A 20,393-nucleotide genomic window follows, 5' to 3' on the forward strand; every position below is an offset into this window, starting at 1 on the left:
TATTTAGACATTTTACGAACTTAATTTTTGGGATTATGTGCCCTGGGTTTATAATGAGCGGGGTTTGTAATGATCCGGGTTTATATTGAGCGGGTTTGTAATAAGCGGTTTGTAAGGAGCCGGGTTTGTAATGAGCGGTTTGAAACGAGGGGTTTGTAACGAGCGGTTTGTACTTTCCGCCGACCAAACACACACGATACGCATTTTTATACATACGTCAATCATGCCATCCTCAAATTCGTCTCGTCGCCGTCGTCGTCATCAACATCATGTCCTTTTTACTGTATGAAATAAGTCGTAAAAATAAAGTAAAAATACAATATGTCATCTTTTCCTGGGTCTCATCGCATCATCACAAACGAAATGCAACACACAGTTCACGAAGATAACCAAATCCATCCGTATCGTCGAAGGGAAGGGAAATCTACGTATAAAATGTTCTAGACATCCGAAATAAAATTCATTCACAAACAAGGAGTAAAAAGGATGGATGGGGTTGGTTCTACATACAGGATTCCGTTTAGTCCCAGAGTCGGTGGGATAGTAGAATTTTATTTTACGAGTCATAAATCTGGATTAGAAAATCCTCACAAAAAATAACGACCTTTACTGACATCGCGTACTCGAAAAGGAAGCTCCTTGGCCGACTTGGCTTGCTTTGTGTATGGGGTTTTTTTCGGGTTCTGAGCTTTTTTTGGGGATTTAGTGCTGATTCAATTACTTAGCAGATGAGGAGGAAGATGTTTGAATTGGGTGTGAATAGAAAGGAATTAGAGGAGGGGGAGGAGGTGGAGGATCTGCATGGAAATGATATCCTGTATCATGGTGGGTGCTAATAATCCTTAATATTAGATGCGGATTAAAATAAATGCATAAGTTGGAGGATAAAATGTCATATGAATGTTGATGAAATCCTGAATAAATCCGTAAAAGTGAAAAATATTGGTAAACCCAAAAATTACAAAAATTACAAACCGAGACAAAGCATCACAAATTTACAAATTTTTAGTTTGTAATTTTGTAATTAAAAATTTTATGAATTTAGTCCTTTATTTGGACTTTACATGATCATGTATTCAATAAATCCTGAAATTCTAAGGTCGTTATATTATAATTTCATAAAACTTGCGAATTTTTTCACTTTCATCATGCCAAAATATAATTTTGGTAAAAATTTTCGGGTAAAATGCCCGAATCTGTACCCGGGGCAAGTCTACAACTGGGATATTTTCCGGGAATCGGCCAAACTTTGCCAGGGGAACGTGAAAGCCAATCAGCATCAGCCAAATATATTTTTCGTACCGTGGACTCGTCTCAGTGGCCACTCTGCTTACTACTTACATTTTTACATTACAAAATCCGGCGATTGAATTGCATTTCGCACTCGGAGACGAAGACGTTGACATCGTGTCAAAAAAAGTGAGGTGTTGTTTCCTATAGTCAAAGGAAATTGAAATCGGGTGGAAATTTTCTATCAAGATGGATAAGTCATGGGTCGTTTTCGGCCTTCTCCTTATCGTGGGTGAGTAAAATAATAGTTACCTACTGTAATTCTGAAAATTACTTTGTAGGTACTTCGACTGAATTGGAATTTTGACTATATTTTTTTTCTGCAGGCCTCCACAGCGTATCTGCCGACTTAAAGTTTGATCCAGATTCTGGCGACTCGGCGACTGTAAATCTTGACCTCGGCGCAGGAAGAGAAGGATCTCGAACGGATGATGAGTTAGTAAAACGTGAAGAAGAAGCAATAAAGTTGGATGGACTTTCGGTAGCTCAACTAAAAGAAATACGGGAGAAGGCGGATAAATTTCAGTTTCAAGTAAGTTCATTGTTTTTGTATATAATTTCATGAATAATTAATGCGAGATTGACTACAATAAATTGTTTCTTTGCTACTTTTAGGCGGAGGTTAGCCGTATGATGAAACTTATCATTAACTCGCTCTACCGGAATAAGGAGATTTTCCTTCGAGAATTAATTTCCAATGCGTCCGATGCCCTTGATAAGATTCGTCTCCTCTCCGTCACTGATAGCTCTGTTCTTGACGCCGAGAAAGAATTAAGTATACGGATTCGTGTTGATAAGGAAGGTAAACTACTTCACATCACGGATACAGGGATTGGTATGACTAGACAGGAGTTGGTCGGCAATTTGGGAACAATTGCTAAATCCGGAACAAGTGAATTTCTCAGTAAGATGCAGGAAGCGGCGGATACGCAACAGTTATCCGACTTGATTGGTCAATTTGGGGTTGGATTTTATTCCTCATTCTTGGGTGAGCTGAGTTCATTTAATTTTTTTAATATTTTGTAAAAAGTTGTTTTAAAAGTTACCTTACAATTTTTTCATCTAGTTGCGGACAAAGTTATCGTCACTAGCAAATCGAACGATGACAAACAATACATCTGGGAGTCGGACGCTGCCCAATTCTCTGTTGCCGAAGATCCACGAGGACCAACTTTGAAACGTGGGTCGCAAGTTAGGTGCGACAAATACAAGTTTAATGTCCACGTTTTACAATAATTTATATTGCCTTTCACTATCCTGTCATGGTTGAATCGTTTTCAGTCTGCAAATGAAACCAGAAGCCTCCACCTATCTCGACCAATCCACCATCCGCGAACTTGTCAAGAAATACTCGCAATTTATCAATTTCCCAATTTATCTCTGGACCGAGAAGACGGTCGAAGAGGAAGTTCCCCTAGATGACGACGACGCCACATCGGAAAAGAAAGAGGACGCCATTGAGGAAGACGAGGCACAAGTCGAGTCTAAAGATGTGGATGAGGACAAGCCAAAAACAAAGAAAGTCTCTAAAACCATCCATGACTGGGAACTTCTCAACAACGCGAAACCCATTTGGACACGAAAACCAGCTCAAGTTGAAGAGTCCGAGTATGAAGAGTTTTACAAGAGTTTGACCAAAGATACTCAAAAGGCTCTCGCACACACGCATTTCATCGCGGAGGGTGAAGTCACGTTTAAGGCTCTGTTGTTCCTCCCTACCGTCCAACCAGCGGAATCCTTCAACAAATATGGAACCCGAACTGATAACATCAAATTGTACGTGCGACGTGTCTTTATCACTGATGATTTCCAGGAAATGATGCCAAACTACTTGGCCTTTGTTCGTGGTGTTGTCGATTCCGATGATTTACCTCTCAACGTGTCACGAGAGAATTTACAACAAAGCAAACTTATCAAGGTATAGTTATTTGTTAGTGCTGCTAAATATTTATCCAAGTGAAACTTTAATTCATAAAAATTAATTTAATATTTGATGTTCAGGTCATTAGGAAAAAACTTATCCGTAAAACACTCGACATGCTTAAAAAATTGGAGGGTGAAGACTATGAAAAGTTTTGGAAGGAGTATTCCACTAACATCAAGCTCGGCGTTGTAGAAGACACAGCAAACAAGTCTCGCCTCGCCAAGTTGCTCCGATTCGCCACATCCGCCTCACCCACAGGAACTTCCTCGTTGACGGACTATGTGTCGAGGATGAAGGACAAACAGGACGCGATTTACTACGTGGCAGGGTCATCTCGAGAGGAGGTGGAGAAATCTCCTTTTGTGGAGCGACTTCAAAAAAAGGGCTACGAAGTGATCTATCTCACCGAGGCAATTGACGAGTATTGCATCGGCGCCCTGCCCGAGTTCGAGGGAAAGAAGTTCCAGAACGTGGCCAAGGAGGGATTGACGCTGAACGAGAGCAAGGAAAAGATTGCCGAGACCCAAAAGGTCTTCGAACCATTGACAAAATGGCTGGGAGAAAATGCATTGAAGGATCAGGTAGTTAATTATTTATTTATCTGGTTTCATTTTGTTTGTGTTCAACTGAGTTTGCTAAATTCGTATCAATTTCATTTCCATTTTTTTGGTTCGATTACAAATCCATTATATTTTCATTCCAACATATTAAAATCCTTCGGCGTAAGTTGTTTTATCCTAATACTCGTGCTATCAGATATTAAAGGCCGTCGTGTCCAATCGCCTCGAAATCTCGCCGTGTGCCCTGGTCGCAGGAACTCATTCCTGGACAGGTCACATGGAACGAATGGCTCTCTCAAACACACATCAAAAGCAGGACGAACAAGCGAAATCGTAAGAAACTTAGTCATTTATTAACCACATTCTGCACTTGTTTTTCCAGATTCTCAAAGCCACAGTCAGTGAACGTCTTGACAAAAGTCCCTGCGCACTTGTCACCTCCCAATTTGGATGGACAGGGAACATGGAGCGAATTATTGTTTCACAAACGCACTCCAAACAAAACGATATTAGTCGAGAGTAGGAGAACATACACTTTTTATTTAGTTATATTTTAGTGATTAACTAGTAGATAACAAAATAGAAGTAACCTGCACGTTTTGCATGCAATTTTATAATTAAATGTGAATTAGGTTCTAATCCGTAATTTGCTAATTATTTTGCAGATATTATTTGAATCAGAAAAAAACGCTGGAGGTCAATCCACGCCATCCCTTGATTAAAGAACTCCTCCGCCGAATCAACGACGATCCTACTGACGCTGTTGCGAAAGAGACGGCACTCACCTTGTTCAGAACAGCAACTCTCCGATCGGGTTACATGCTCAAGGACACGGTCGACTTTGCCGAGACAGTAGAGAAAATGATGCGTCAAAGCTTAGGAGTTCCGATGGATGAAGAGGTAGACAATTAATTATAATTTTTAGTCTTTGTCACTTAATACAAATTAACTAACGTTAAAACAATTTACTTTGTCAGATCGATGAGGAAGAGCCCGACACTCCAGAGGAAGATTTAGTTCCAGAAGAGGACGCGGAAGAAGATGACTCCTCGTCGTCCAGGTCTGACCGGAATGACGATGGCGATTCTGTCGATTCGGAACACGACGAATTGTGAAAAGAGTTTACTTAAAAACATAAATTCCAGTGAAATTAAGTCATTACCACGTTATAAATAGTAATATTAGGAGGAACAAGGAGAACAGTAATTATTTATTCGTGTTTATTATGTAATTTATACAAAATCTACTGATCAAATAAGGAGGGGTTTGTTTGTAAAGGAACAAAATTGTAATTTCTTGAACGTGTACTCTCTTTTGTCTTAAGTATTGGGGTTTTGTGTCGGGATGGTTCTCATTATTATTATTATTTTATAAGTAAGTTCCGTGAGATTATTATTCAACCATAATTACATTGTTAAGTTCCCAATAAAACTAAACCGACCAACGACTTCAATTGTATTTATCCAGCATTCATTTCTTTGATTTCTTTTTAATACATTTTGTGCACGGGAAATAAATATGTATAATTATTGTAAAATAATTATATACTTATCAAATTTTATTATTCTACAATTCTCATTATTGAGCATGAAAAATATAATCGATTTGGATTTTTACATCTTACATTCAAACAGAAATTCCAACATATTTCCGGATGATCTTTATATTTTTTTTACTATTTTTATCTATTTTAGCAATAGACTTTTTGGCGTGGAAAATTTGCATTTTAAAAAATATTACAAAAATGGTTTGAAGTAGAATTATTACTTATCCGCGATTTTCTACTATGTGCGACATAGTTCCCCACTTTTGTCGTGCCTGTTGAGCAACGTACATGCAGTCGAAAATAAAACAATACAAACTACTGTCAATTTGAACGGTTTGTAGAATTTGCGTTGCAGAGAATAGTTGGTTAACGGGTACATGGACTGCTCTCGTTGATGGCGTCACAAGCACTTTTTTGACAATATGGTCACCTCCGAGTACGACTGATGGCGACAAAATGGCCACGGTCGGTTGTTGAGGGTTGAAATAAAATCTCAGGGTTACGTTGCTGTCAAATGTTTCTACTTCGGGCACTCCCCCTCTTTCCGTGCATCTGGTCGGCTTTGTCCTAAAAGCGTTCGTAACCTGTATATCCTGCACAAGGACCTAAAAAATGCACACATATACGTATTATATAGTTATCATTGATAGCTTATCAAATGGTTTAATTTAGATGTAAAATTTAGCGAACAGTCTGCACGCAGGAACTGAATGCAAAACGATTTATAAAATATAGAGAATGGTACATATATGCAAAAGGACTAATCAGTAGTAGATCATGTCAGAATTATGTAGTATTTTAATACTGGAATTAATATGGACTAACAAATATAAAGCGTGGTGTAAGCACTAGCTGCTGGATGACCCAAATGTTACTTATCTGTCATAACCGGTCAATGCATTGCAATTTTCTCAGAAATACACAGGGTCTAAAAGTCATCACTTACACCAGTATGCAAAGTTACCTTTTCGTCTTTGCATTGTACCACTGGCTGCTGACCCTGAAAGTCTTCCTGTAGGTCAGTCTTAATAAAATATGTAGTATTTTGTCCCCCATTGATATCCATCGTTGTAGATTTGTTATATGTTTGACAAGTACATTAGATTTAATAACGGAGAAAGTTTACAAACTGTACACGCTGTGTTTGACAATGAAATGAGTTATACAGTAGTTATCTACATAGATATTATGTAACTATTTGATTAATACATTTATTATGTGATGAATGTGGAATATAAAGTACGAAAAAGTTGAACCAGTTTAGACTAAATATGTTTATGTATAATATGCTCATACTTTCACTTCTATTTTTGGGTTGCATTTTTGGAATATACTTAATACAGATTAATATTGTGAAAGGGTTGATGTACGGTCTCAAGCTAGGAGACTGTAAAATTCATTCTTTTATGTCGGTGTCTCATGTTTTCATACCTGTCATCCACAGACATTAATTTAACGTTATCAAAGAGATTTTATCATTTAGGAAAATCAGAATTGATAAGGAAATGTTCTAAATTTTTTTTTCATTTTTCCCAAATCGTCGGCAAAAAATCTATATGAAATTTAGTAAATAAACTGTGACTTCTTTAACAAATAAATAAAACCAATACATAGCCAAGCGCAATTGTTATGTAGAAATGCATAAAATACTTTAAAAATAGTTGAGTCCATGATAGTCTTATTTTCTCATAAAAAATGTATCTATTTGTATTTGTTATTAAACTCATTTCACACACCAACACAAACCACAGACAGTTATCAAAATTGTACAAAATTACAGATTCATAAAAAAGTTTCCTCTTTCTTAGTAAGAAATTCTTACCGTGTCATGGAATAAAATTATCAAAATATAAATATTACAACATCCAATCTCTCAAATTCTTTGATGCAAGATATAGAAAAGTAAAATCCATAAAAATCATTCCCTTGTAATTTATGAAAGTAAGCGGAATACAATTTTTAGTAGAATTAAGCTAAAAAATGGCAATGTTTCTTGATTCATCAGAGACGTGGCAGAGTTTCCTTTAAAAAATGTGATAATTCTTTCCTCTTCCTCTTTATATGGGTTGGCACCGTCGTCAAAGAACATGGGACATTGATCTCCTGTGTACCGCAAAAAGAAAAATCGTGACCGAGTGAATTATCCTTCGAATTTTGAAATATTTCAAAATTTCATAAAAATTTAAATAGTAACTCACGTTCTCTCTCGTACTCTTCCATGACCAGGGCGACGGCTGCGCCATGCTTGTTGTCGTAACTGTCGACGTCCTGGATGAGGGAGCAAAAAGGTCCGAGTGAGAGTGACATAAGGACACGATTGAGGTCGGAGCGTTGATACACCCAGCAGCGATATCGGGAAAACGCGTCCAGCTCGTCGTACGTGATGAGGTACGACTTCAAGTTCTCTTTCCAGTATCCGATACATTTCATTTTGTAGTCGGGATCACCTTTCGGAGAAATAAATGATTTAGTTCTGATCAAATTTTTGAAGTTGGAAAGTTAAGAGAGCTGGTAGCATTTTATATGTGGCAGCAAAGCGTAAAAATTATAAAGTTTCGAAATGGGGGAATAAACGAGATAAGAATGGAAAAGTAGGAAAAACATATTTAAATGATGAAAAGTAAAGAAACTTGTACTCGTAAACTAAAATTATAGAAAAGTTAAATTATTATACCCAAAATTACTACATATTTCACTAAAATTACCAACTTAACACACAAGGCGAATAATTATTATGCTACTTAATTTATTTAGAAATTCAGCAACCTGCTTTAATTATTTATACGGATGTAAATAATATGCTTGATGCTACTGACCAAAACCAATGCTCGTTTTCAAATTCGACTATAAGCAAATTAATTAAATGCCACACCCAAACTAAACTAAACTATAAATACCACGACAAATTAACCAAAAGGCAACCAAACCCAATCCGAACCACCCACCCACCAAAATTATTAAGAAACATGGAAATATTGAATTACTGTAAATATCGACCGGCCTTCCCAAGTAGTCAACAGTTAGACAATAATTTTCATCAATCGTGATCTCCTTTTGATCCTGATCACACACGGAAAAGTCGGAAATATTGACCTTGCAGTATGTCCCCGGTCTAGGAGAGTGTGTTACACCACCTAAAATTCGAGTTTCGAAGGGCACTTCACCCGTCTGAGTGAAGTTGAACTTTCCTGCGACCGGGCATCGGATTGGTACCGGATTCTTGGCTAAAGTAGAGAAGTTTACAAGAATTTTAAAATTCCTTAAAGGTGAATATACGTTAGGTTATGAATTAGTTTGAATTTTATGCAATATGTGAAACTACTTTACGGACACAAAAATCTACACTAATTATTAACGATACATCTACGTCTACGTAATTGTCTGTAAATGCAATTAAAATTATAAATTATGACACATACGTAAATGCCACTGATATGTACGGGTAAGTACTTCGCTGTTTTTAGGTTTTTCGCAATTATTATTTTTCGCACATTATTAATCATAAAGCAGTTGAGATGATGTAGTAGCAAGTAAGTAAAACAAATTGAGATAGGAATCGAGTCGCGGTGAAAGTCGGAGAAAGTTGAGGGAGAAGAAATTATGTATTTTTCAGTGATTATGTATTATTTACTGTAAATGTCGAGGGGTCTGCCTAAATAGTCGACGCACACATTTTCCTCCACATCCACAACAATTTCCTTCCTCTCAGCGTCACACACTTTGAAGGAGGAAATGTTCCTGTTGCAGCTTAATCGAGGTCGAGGCGAGTCCGTGATTCCGTTCATTATCCGCGACACCATGGGGTTACTTCCGGTCTGATGGAATTGATAATAGCCGGATATTGGACAAGGAATGTTGTCCGGATTCTTGACTGGATTTCGTAATTGGGTGACAATTTTTAGTTGTGAGTGAGTAAAATCAGAGTCATAATTTTGCATGTAAAATAATTTAGGATTTGAGAGTATGTAGAGAGTGAAAGCTTGCATGCTTGGTCAATATAGTGAAAGAAGAATTATACCAAGTTGTGGGAATTGTGTGCAAAATATTTGTGAAATTACTTATTTAGTGTTATTTTGCAAATTAAATCAGAATTTTTCTTAGATTTGTAAGTTACGTGACGCCGTTTTGTTAATATTTTTCATGCGTTATTATTTTTAACACAAGATCATGCAATTTATGTGAGTTTTCATGCTTCATGCATTTTTGTTGAATATGCATTTCATTTTTCATTGAATATCATGAAATTTGATAAGGAAAAGACAAGAAAAAATTAAACTGACCCAGTAAAAGATCATATTTCCATTGATCCGCGTTCTTAAACTGTACCCAGGAACAAACCGTAGAAAATTGTTCCGTAATCAGGGCAGTGCTTTTCCTGAAACGGATTATGTTGTGATGTCTGAAAAAAATGAATTGGTACAATTTAGCTTTTATTTAATTTTAATTATTTAGTTATAGAATTAAGAAAGAAAATTATATACCTCGGAACAAAGTCAAAGCAGACGTAATCCTTTTGGCTGGAAGTCAATTAGGAAAATTTAATTTTCTAAAATTTTAAGGGCACAAAATTCTTACCATCCATCCACCGTCAACCTGGCCATCAGATATCTCGATCCTCTCTTCTCCTTGCAGACGTAGACCGTTTTACGATAACGACCCTCGTCAGGCCACCACGTTTCGACAATGTGGGTCGAATTAATTACTACGTCACCATCAAGATTGGCAGTGTTGATCCAATCTCCAGTATAATTTTGGGGCAGTTTACATGATGGTGTGACAATTTCGGATTTGACTGGAATTTACACAATTTACTTAATTAACTAGTGTTTAAATTAATTATAAACCAATTTTTGTCCACCTGGCGTCATTCGTAACCGTTCAGGTGCACTTTCAGACCCTTTAATCGTGTTACATTCGGCTGTGATGGATGCAGCAAGAAATAAATCATCGTCCCGATTTCGCAGGAAACATCGATACTTTTCATCCTTTCGGGATTCTTTTGTGTTGACGACGGCAAAAAAGTGATTCTTTCCGATAAACCAGTCCCCCAGGCAGCTGTACTCCACGGCTAGAAAGGTCAGAGTTCATGGTCAGTTATGATATTAAAAGCATAAAGTTACATGACAAAAATATTGGTACAAAAAATAGCATTATAATTGAGAGCTTGATTTCTATCTATCAATTTTTTGCAAAGATTTACTACTTACTCCCATCAAACGTGCCCGTCATTCCCTCACATGCCTTGTATGTAATATTAAACTTTTGATTCGTGATCAAAAATTGGGTCCCAGGCGTTTGGCAGGATTGAATCGACGCTTCAGGGTTGTCACACTCGCCGGTGAACCGAAACCTGTGTTTTTGAGGACATGTTGTTGAGAGTGAATATTTAAAAATATTTAATGTGCCTATTGCTATTTCATTTTGCCATACCTATTTTGATACGCGAACTGCCAAACGCCTTCCAAACTGGAACGGCAATTTACGGGGACGGGATTTTCAGAAAAAAGTGTAATCAAATTTTGATCTGGGTTCAGATTCTGACAAACTTCCTCCATCGTGGGGGGATCTCGGTTAGTGGGAAAGTTGATACATCCGGCTAAAAAAATGATGATGACGACGATAATTTAAGTATTATTTAAGCATTAATACCACATTTATTGAATTTTGGTTATAACGTACTCTCGATTTTCTCCAATATGTTGACCGTCCTCACGTTGATGCGGACACAATGGAAACAGTTTTCAGATTTGAAAATTAGGGTGTAATTGACATGAAATTCTTCTTTAAGATCGACCAGAATGCCGCGGCTGGACATTGATTTGTCGTCAAATTCGGTGAAAGTGTTGACATTTTTTTCTCGAGAGAACCACGCCCCTCGGATGACGATGGGTACAACGTGTTCGGGCTTGAGCCGCTCTCCGGGGGCGTACTGACGATAAGTGGGGACTTCGAAGGGGGACTGCGAATTTGTGGGGTGATATGGCAGTAAGGTCAAGGCTGCAATTAGATAAGTTGCTAGAATTAGTGCTTCTCGAAATTATCATCAATTTAGATCTTGAGATTTTTTACCAGTGATGATGAGATGCCATAATTTACGATGTCTAGAGTGAAACTGAGATCTTGATCCGCTCATCTTAATGATTTTATTTCGTAGCTCTAAGCGTTTCTAGATTTCGCATGAGTTAAATGTCGGAAAAACTTTTATTTTGCAGACTTTGTTTTACCGATAGATAGAAAGATATGTCTTGGATTCATTAGGCAGTAATTTTGATTAATTTAGACTAATTAATTTAGACGATATTTGCAAAACTTAGATTTTTGGCTACTGAATATATACAAATTCCACTCCACAACAATCCAGTAACAGTTTTTTTTCGCGAAACCAAACCACACCTTCGCTGCGTACGCTTTTAAAAGAAAAGCTATTTGACTCTTCGTTTTTGCTAGTTATCTAATGCAATGGAGGTGATATTATTATGATTCAACTTTTTAAGCATACACCATTGTAGTTTACATATATACTATGTGTACATACATACAGTTCTAGTACATAGTCCAGGCCAGGCATCTTATTCCACCCTCGGATCCAATGTTACCTCATAATAACTAACGACAACGCTGGCACAACACTGCAGAGCTATGGAACACGGTGCTAAAAAACATAGGAACACAATGGCCATGCACCTGTCCATGGTTTACACAGGTTTGTCCGTATCCATCCATACCTGTCGTGATAGTTTCTCTTCTTGTCTTATTACTAGAAACGTATAAGGAGAGAGATTGAATTGAAGTTTGTGTACATAAAAAATGAGAAGGGTTGGTTTTTGGAGTTTGAAGTGGTTCCGTTCCATCCATTGCTTTTGCTCTCTTGTAGTATAAAAAATATGCAATTTGAAATGCGAAAGAGTTTTGAAATAATATTCTACTCCAATAGAGGACAAATAAGAATTTGAGCCTGTATCTTCTGTCATGTATGCTAAATGAACAGTATGCAATATGAGATTAAATATATTATGGGTCTACAGACTACATAACTAATACGTCAATTCGATCCGATATGATTTTCACTTTGGACTTTCTGAGAACGATTTATGTTTCACAGTCAATGCTGAAATTCGATCCTGGCAGATTGTTGAAAAGTTTGTCATGATCTTATATGACTCATAAAGTTATGAGCTTCTATTTTTTTTACTTATATGTGTTGCATGCAATTCATGCAATTCATGTCGCGTACCTTGTAAAATTTTTAAGTTTTAAATGACATTAAAATGATGGTAAGGGCAAGTTAAATTGAACGTAATTTTCAAGCATGAAACTTGATGAAACCTTAAAATTCAAGATGTCTTTGGAATGTTATAAAGTATAACGAAAATTCTCCAGATGAAAAAATTACATGGTTGTACATCTTATTGTACAGCATGAAGTTAGAATACTTGAAAGCTAGCGCACATAATTTTCCATGCTATTTGTAATTGTTACACATTAAAAATTCATATACCCCACAATAGAACTATTGTACGTAATTGGTATAATTGTCATGTTTTCGCAGTTACAATAATAATAATTATTAAATGAAGGTGATATAATTTATGCAAAATAATTATACTCCATGACATGACCGTAAGTTAAAAGGAAGGAAACGTCCTTTTCATAATTATTGTTCCTCAAGGAAAATGTAAGTGTGGTTCCATGACTTGTAATTTATTATATCGTAGGAATTTTGGTAAAAACTTGCAACTGAGCTCAGATTTAGTTCTTTTTTACCATTCATTATTTACACAAATTTTAGTCAAATGAGTTATTTCATTAACTATTGGTGGTTAACCACAAAGTTCAGAAACCTACTAAATTTGCGAATTTGTTGATACTGATTGGATAAAATTTATTTTTTAACAATTTTCGAAATTCTAAAAAGTTTCTTAATTCCAGATAGATTAGATTTTTCCTTGTCTCAAATCCACCCTCCCGATCTTGTTATGGGAGGTTGAGCCATATATTTAGAAACTGGGTGTAGATGCAACAAGTGCCTGTTGCTTATGTTTTGAGTTGGTGAATTATTTGTATCATCTCTATTCTTCGATCCGGTAAAAGTAATTGTTCGGTAAGTGACGTGGTTATCATCGTTTATTGCCGTGTTATCTTTATCTTATCGCGGCTGTGATTATTGAGTCATAATAAAATCCTTGGAGAAAGGACTGCCCTGTACACAAAAATATGTTTTATGTATGTAATACTTGGGTTGGGTCGGTCCGGGTGTTATTGTTAATTAACGATTGTCCAAGTAAATTAGAGTGAGTAAGTTAAATTAACTTAGTTAATCATAAATGAAATCTGGACTTGTCGGAGAAAAAATTTAAGAAGTGTAAAGTGAATGTGTGATGTGAAGAGAATTGTTTGCAGATGAGTCATTAATTAATTGGTTGTAAATATGTAATTGCAGGTCCAGTCATAAAATAATCTATGTAATGTAAAATCGTCATCATAACTTACTTCGACTGGATAGAGATCACATCACAACACCTGTGACTGATTTGTCATAGCCACCCTGACCGTTTGATGAACAATTAGTGGGTTCAGTTACTTTTTAGTTTTAAGTACACTCTAAGAATTGGATTGGATTAATTAAAGGTTCGACTACAACAGAGGTAAATGAAACTGGTTTATTTTTACTGCAATTTTGTGATCTTAATGTTTATTCAGTGATTAGCATGTCTTTGCTGAAATAATAATTGTTTGTTTGATCAGATTGTACAAACTTTGCGGAAAAGTGAAGACGGAATGCTAGTCAATAATTATTATCAGTCAGCCGGAAATGTAAGGACTGCATAGTAAATTGAGTCCGTCAAATTCATCGTCGTCGTTTTAGCAGTGAAAGTTTTTGCAATACAAGAATCATAATGACAAGGGACAGATTAGCCGAATTGCGGAAAAGGGTAAAGTTTACCCCACCATAATATTAATCAGCAAGGATAAGAACATGACTTGTGTGATGTGATCTTTATTAGGCACACATTTCACCGGATGTGGACGGTGATGGTGATGCCACAGGGGGCGACAGTAACAATTTCGAAGGAAACAATGGTACAGCTTCCTACACAAGAACGGATGGGACGGTCGTATTGCAAATTGAGATGGCGAGATTGCATGGGATGGACCAATTTTTTGGACAGGTAGATGATTCGTTTACCATTCGCAAATAATTTTTTGGCATTCCATGTTGAAATTTATGGAATTTTGGCAGGTTGAGGATCTCCGCAAATTAATAGAAGAACTTAAAACCGATGTGAAAAGCGTTAGAACGCATCACAGCGATATTTTATCCAAACCAATTCCAGATGAAAGTTAGTAATTAAAAAAAAATGTGGATGTCTTATGATTGTTGTCAGTATGTAATTCTGAATTTTTTAACTTTTCAACTTTCAGAAAAGAAACAGGAACTTGACGCCTTGATGTCCACAATTAAAACTAGCTCTCAAGTCATACGAGCAAAATTGAAAGGTATGAGTTAATAATTACTGTAATCATGCGTACATGTGTATTATTCATTATTTCATGTTATAGACCTTGAGAAAGGAATAAAACAAGAGGAGGAAGAAATCGAGAACGACGAAACGCCAGCCAGTCTCCGAATTCGAAAAACACAACATGCATCCATCCTTCGTGAATTTGTCGACGTGATGAATGACTACCAAAAAGCGCAGGTTGATTACCGAGATAGGTGCAAGGCGAGGATAAAACGGCAGTTGAATATTAGTAAGATTAATTAGTGATTGTGTGTATTATGTCGAGTCGAGTCCAAATTTTATCTTCTCTTTTAGCCGAAGCCAGTTTCAGTGATGACGAAATCGAAAATATGATTGAAGAAGGAAATTTTTCAGTATTTACGCAGGGTGTGAGTACTTATTGCTTTGTATTTGGCAGGATTTTCCATGAACTAAAATCGTGCATGTTTTTGATTAATGATTTATTTATCAGATTCTCGTCCAGGCTGAAGAAGCTCGACAAATGTTAGCAGATGTTACTGCCCGTCACAACGATATTATTAAACTTGAAAAGTCGTTAAAAGATTTGCACGATTTGTTCCTAGAAATGGCTCTGTTGGTAGAAAGTCAAGTAAGTCAAATAAAACTAAAATTTAATGAAATCCTTTATTTCTTGACCATTGATATATACTTGTTTCCTATTCTTACCCAGGGTGAAGTCGTCGACAGGATAGAAACCCAAGTAACTTCTACGAGAGACTACACGGAGAAAGCAAGAGAACAGCTAAAACAAGCCGAAGTATTACAGACCAAAGCAAGAAAGGTACACCGTTGGAGATTTACAAATTAATATTTTGTAGTTAATCCTTGCTGAAAACTAATCTTTTTTAATTATTTTAATTTTCAGAAAAAAATATGGATTATTATCATTGTCATAATAATTTTGATAGTGCTCGGCCTAATCATTTATTTCTCACTGCCTTAAGTTTTATCTATCTTTTTGAACTGAAGAAATCGGTGCAACCAACCTGACCAACTATAACAATCAATTAAATTATTACTACTTAAATACTGCAAGAAAAGATTTATAAATACCTACATAAATATAATCATATCATGCTATGTTCTACTTTTAGGTAAAAGTTGCCAATTAATAATTTGTATTTTGTCCTGCATAAATGAACTGTTCAAAACTAATGTAAAATTTATTACATTTTAAATTATTAATTATAACTTAGATGGAAGAGAGTTAAAATGTAAAATATTGTGTATAATAACAACATATAAACTAATTATTTAAATTGTAGCATTTCCAGCCTCAGCACATTTCATTGTCATCCATTCATTTTATTAAAATGATGCAGATAACAAACAAACTTCAACGCTCTCTAAAAAATCGTTCCAGAAATGTAGCACAAACTTTCATTTGAAGAATTGTTTAAAATGTGTATGACATCTTAATTTCTAATAGGGCATATTTCCATATCACCAGCTAAACAAGTTATCATTTGGCTGATGGTCCCCATGTTCGGTCGTTTTGTGAGAATAAGCCTTAAATTGTGACGGGAAGCATGTTTCACTCTCCGATTGACATATACTGCCGAATTATATGAGTTTATGTCGACTTTTAAATTTCTAATTTATTCACACTACAAAATCCAGCCTTATAATTGTAACTTTATAATTTTGTGTCCTCAAGTGAGTTGCGGAATCTCGCACAAATAACGTCAATTGTGTGCCATCAATTTCAATACATCATTCAGATATGTAATTACTAGCGTAGATGCTCGTCAATCGACGCTCAACAAAGGCCCATCGCCCCTAGCAGAGAATGTATGTATTATAGAATCAGAATATATTGGTATCAGATTGAATACTGATTTAATGAGGAATTTTAGCAAAATTGTTTGGCCATGTGCCCTTTCCTACGATATTCCAATCGAAAAACTGACCTCAGATTAAAAATCAGCGACCAAAAAACATAAGAATCGACATTTACCCAACGATAACGACGTCGAAATAATTGTATTATTTAATTAATAATTTTATTCGTAACAATTGTGAGATAAGCCGCTATAACACATGTAGGTGTACCTGTATGGTTATAACGTATGTAGGTATGTCTACATGTATATAACTACTAAAAAGTAGCTAAACTACTCGTAAAGTAAATATAAAAAGGACATACATAGTTGGATAACAAACCATTAGTAAATTTGGAAAATAAAAACATTATCATTCATAAGTACTAAAAAACAAACGCATTTTTAGTTTTACTTTAATTTTTCAATGGAATAATTGGGGTTGGAAAGATCAGCATGACGAGGGGATTCTTACTCTCAATCAAAGATGTTGTAAGCATTTTGTCCATACACATGATCCAAGCATAAATTAAGTTATCCATAGTTTTGAGATACACGGTAAGCTCTTGTTCCTCTGTAAACTTTTCAACATAGTGATACACCTCGTCTTCACTTACACCGGGGAGTACTTTGATTGGGATTGAGGCTTTAAGAGCAAACGCTTTGTCCTTGCAAAAGTAAGACGGGAGGGGTTTTATCATTGCAGAAGTAACGACATCATAATTTCCATAATCCAGAAAAACGACTTTGTACGCATCTTTGTCTGGACAAGCCTCCAAAATTTTAGCTCTATAGTAGCGTAAATCATCTTCAATGTTTTGCCTGGCCGCGACGTAAGTTCCATTGATCAGAGATGAAGGATTCAGTTGAGGGACATTTTTCCAATTATTCAAAAATTGTGTCAGTTCTTCACTTAGTCCATCCGCTCGATGGTCGTCACCTTCTAGCTGAATGCAAATCGAGTCATAATTTTCTATGAAAGACACAACTCCTTCATATTGAACTCCCGACATGTATGCTGAGGGGCCACTAAATAATTCCTTTGCAAGACCCTGGTCGATCATGGGAAATTCGTGGTCAACGTTTGTATAATACTTGCAGAGGTTTGGCTTTCTTAGGCCAAAATCATCAAGCAGTGGTGTCCCTTCTTCTGAGGCAAGGGTCACTACGCACCTGGTGGAGGGAGAGATACGAGTGTAAAGGTTAAAACTCAGTTTAAATAATTAAAAATCTCTACTTCATAGTTCATTATCTTACTTTCGAATTTCTCGGGGATCCACGTCATCAATGAAATTTGCATGGCTAATGTAACATTCCAGATTTTTTTCAATAATCAACTCCATCAATTTGCCCTTGGTGGTTTCATCTGAAGGAAGTTTGCTCGGGTCCGCTGCCAATAGTTCAATTAAGTAGCAGGGTGTGGCTGCTTCAGGAATCTCAACGAGTTCTTTCGAAATCTTGAGCATCTAAAACATAATTCATGACGATACGATTTAATGCGACATGAACTATTAGAGTAATTAGTTTGTACAATTAAAGCTTACGTCTTTTTCCTGAACATTGACAAAGTCTCCATAATCTACCAGTTTTACCAAGTACCCAACCCTTGACTTTTGAAAAATGGTAGCTCGATAATTCATTTTGTCCTCGCCATACGCAACAAGAACAGCATCACCAATATCCTTTGAAAAGTCCTTGGCCTTTAAGAACAGTACACATTATTAATAGCACAAATAATTGAGTGATAAGAAGGTACGAATAGAATAACTTTATGTTTGTATAGTGTAAGTTAAGTGTAGTCTTGACTTCGTACTACGAAGTGAAGACTACAAGTTCGTAGTGACTGAGGAGTAATATTACTTACGTCTTTGGAAGTAGAGTCATACTTCAACAATCCAGCATCAACAGCCTCCATTATAGTCGGATGAAGTTGAAGATGCACTTTGAAATTCGATCCCACTTTTGAAACCTTCGTCCCAAAGACTCCGATTTTCTGTCCAATCCAATCACTGTAATCATATCGAGGATACTTTCCAAGCATTTGTGGCCCTAAATTATGTAAAAAAAAAAATAAATTACAATATATTAATATATATATATATATCTAATCTAATAGTAACATCGAACGATCTGATTTATTAGCAATATTAATTGAGGTCGATAAATATTATGTAAATGAATTGGGAATTAGAAATCTTTACCTTCATCATTGGTCCCATGAGTACTTAGCGGAACAAAATCAGCTAAACCCAAATTCATAACCATTTCGAAGCCAACATCCTTCTTGTCACACGTGAGCCAAACTTCAGAGACTCCACGGTCAATTAGAGAAATTGAGAACACTGATGTATTCTTTCCTTGGAACAGCGACTTGTAGTCATACTTTTTCCACTTTTCCTGTTCCTCAAATGGGACAACTTGAGCAAGACGACACATTAACGAAAGCTTTGGAAGTCTCAAAAGTTCTGTTGACGACGGATATATGGAATCAGCCGAGATCAAAATATCCACTCCTGAATCCACCATATACACATTCACGCCCTTCTCTTCAACTAAATTGACCTCTGCTCGGTGAAATTTCCTATGAAATATACAAAAATAGATTTATTATGTTCGTAATCGTATGCTTGTTAGCAATGACATAAATCCCATACCCATCCTCAAATTTGACAGTTACAGGAAGTCTATCCTTCAGACAAGCAACGTCAACCGGTGCACAACCGGCAATGTTGTGCAAATGAAGATCCATTGCCTCCTTAATCTGCCTTTGAATAACCACGGAAGTCTGATCCACCACGATGATTGAAAAATTGTCAGGGCTGTGCATATTGAGCAATTTGTACGAGTACTTCCTATTGATCATCAATGGACGGTCCGGATAGCACCAGCCCTCGAGGCTGCCCAAATCCTTATCAAGCAACATTTCGGCGTAATCAGTCGTCGTACTTGTTCCTAAAACAAGACTCCAGTTACAAACTGAAGAATTATTTTTTAGTATTATGATAAAAAAAGTGTTAGATTATCAAAGACAACTTGATCTTTGACCCACTTACCGAGTATTATTTTCTTTCTTCTCTAGCAAATCTTCTTTCAAGTTTTATGTTCCTTCAATCTTTTGTCGACAGGCTCGTAAAAAGATAACCAACCCTTCGATATCTTTTTTTTTACTAGAGGCAGTTTTATCTTCTTCAGTGAGGAGAAAAGACCAAAATTAAAATGGTGACTAACTTTGAGTGACGAAGAGACGAAGTTGGCATGAAGATTATTACAAAAGTTATCACAAGGTGGCAGTAGTGATGGGAAGCACTCTCCGATTGACAAAGTTTGTTAACTTCTAATTTATTCATAAATTACCACCAAACCCAGCCTTATATTTGCAGCTTTATAATTTTATGTTATTTTAACATAATTAATTGGCCCTGTGCCCCTTCCCATGATGTCGCAATCAAAAAACTGACCTCAGATTCGAAATCAGCGACCAAAAAACTATAAGAATCGATATTTTCCCACCTCCAACAACGTTGATATAATTAATTGAATTATTTGTAACAATTGTAAACACGGAACATGTGAGATGTTCCTATACGCATGTTAGCCATACCCCACCCCCTCGTTTTGAAAACCCTCACTGACCTTTTTGAAACTTTTAATGCACAAAATGCAAGATCATACTGCCCTACTACCAAAAATAGGATGATTTGACCAGTTTCAAGTCCCGTCATTGAACCA

At 36.2% G+C, this 20,393-nt stretch overlaps 4 protein-coding genes across 9 annotated transcripts; 2 read left to right on the top strand and 2 right to left on the bottom strand.

Annotated features, from left to right (window-relative positions):
* Positions 1-1,329: 1,329 nt before the first annotated feature.
* LOC110852958 (endoplasmin) lies at positions 1,330-5,232 on the top strand. The gene is made up of 9 exons (XM_022101144.2): positions 1,330-1,522; positions 1,617-1,822; positions 1,906-2,278; positions 2,357-2,486; positions 2,572-3,208; positions 3,292-3,795; positions 4,157-4,293; positions 4,440-4,674; positions 4,752-5,232. The coding sequence occupies exons 1-9, from the start codon at positions 1,480-1,482 to the stop codon at positions 4,887-4,889; spliced, it is 2,403 nt and encodes an 800-aa protein (XP_021956836.1). The 5' UTR covers positions 1,330-1,479; the 3' UTR covers positions 4,890-5,232.
* LOC110853068 lies at positions 5,123-11,852 on the bottom strand. Of its 3 annotated transcripts, XR_004835398.1 has the most exons (12): positions 11,390-11,849; positions 11,000-11,317; positions 10,751-10,916; positions 10,528-10,670; positions 10,179-10,388; positions 9,896-10,112; positions 9,802-9,837; positions 9,601-9,719; positions 8,305-8,544; positions 7,519-7,767; positions 6,285-7,423; positions 5,123-5,925 (listed from the first exon to the last, which is right to left on the bottom strand). XR_004835398.1 is itself a non-coding variant. In XM_035854250.1 (11 exons), the coding sequence occupies exons 1-11, from the start codon at positions 11,451-11,453 to the stop codon at positions 7,254-7,256; spliced, it is 1,932 nt and encodes a 643-aa protein (XP_035710143.1). In that variant the 5' UTR covers positions 11,454-11,852; the 3' UTR covers positions 5,123-7,253. The 3 variants fall into 3 exon arrangements, 2 of the variants coding, with proteins under 2 accessions (XP_035710143.1, XP_021956989.1); XM_035854250.1 differs by lacking the exon at positions 8,305-8,544 and adding an exon at positions 8,952-9,191 and having other exon boundaries at positions 5,123-7,423; positions 11,390-11,852; XM_022101297.2 differs by having other exon boundaries at positions 5,123-7,423.
* A 1,412-nt stretch (positions 11,853-13,264) lies between these two features.
* Positions 13,265-16,162, top strand: LOC110853052 (syntaxin). 3 transcript variants are annotated; one of them, XM_022101276.2, is made up of 11 exons: positions 13,265-13,421; positions 13,761-13,965; positions 14,066-14,253; positions 14,326-14,490; positions 14,562-14,661; positions 14,744-14,818; positions 14,882-15,073; positions 15,139-15,212; positions 15,296-15,433; positions 15,515-15,625; positions 15,710-16,162. In XM_022101276.2, exons 3-11 carry the CDS (start codon positions 14,218-14,220, stop codon positions 15,785-15,787), a joined length of 969 nt encoding a protein of 322 aa, XP_021956968.1. In that variant the 5' UTR covers positions 13,265-13,421; positions 13,761-13,965; positions 14,066-14,217; the 3' UTR covers positions 15,788-16,162. The 3 variants fall into 3 exon arrangements, with proteins under 3 accessions (XP_021956968.1, XP_035710188.1, XP_021956969.1); XM_035854295.1 differs by lacking the exon at positions 13,265-13,421 and adding an exon at positions 13,480-13,611; XM_022101277.2 differs by lacking the exon at positions 13,265-13,421 and adding an exon at positions 13,495-13,615.
* A 654-nt stretch (positions 16,163-16,816) lies between these two features.
* On the bottom strand, positions 16,817-19,954 carry LOC110852965. 2 transcript variants are annotated; one of them, XM_022101150.2, is made up of 7 exons: positions 19,718-19,954; positions 19,319-19,616; positions 18,866-19,245; positions 18,529-18,713; positions 18,209-18,364; positions 17,922-18,130; positions 16,817-17,837 (listed from the first exon to the last, which is right to left on the bottom strand). In XM_022101150.2, the coding sequence occupies exons 2-7, from the start codon at positions 19,585-19,587 to the stop codon at positions 17,081-17,083; spliced, it is 1,956 nt and encodes a 651-aa protein (XP_021956842.1). In that variant the 5' UTR covers positions 19,588-19,616; positions 19,718-19,954; the 3' UTR covers positions 16,817-17,080. The 2 variants fall into 2 exon arrangements, with proteins under 2 accessions (XP_021956842.1, XP_021956843.1); XM_022101151.2 differs by having other exon boundaries at positions 19,319-19,640.
* Positions 19,955-20,393: the final 439 nt, after the last annotated feature.

This window comes from Folsomia candida, unplaced genomic scaffold (assembly GCF_002217175.1).
Source record: "Folsomia candida strain VU population unplaced genomic scaffold, ASM221717v1 Fcan01_Sc008, whole genome shotgun sequence".
NCBI lineage: Eukaryota > Metazoa > Arthropoda > Collembola > Entomobryomorpha > Isotomidae > Folsomia > Folsomia candida.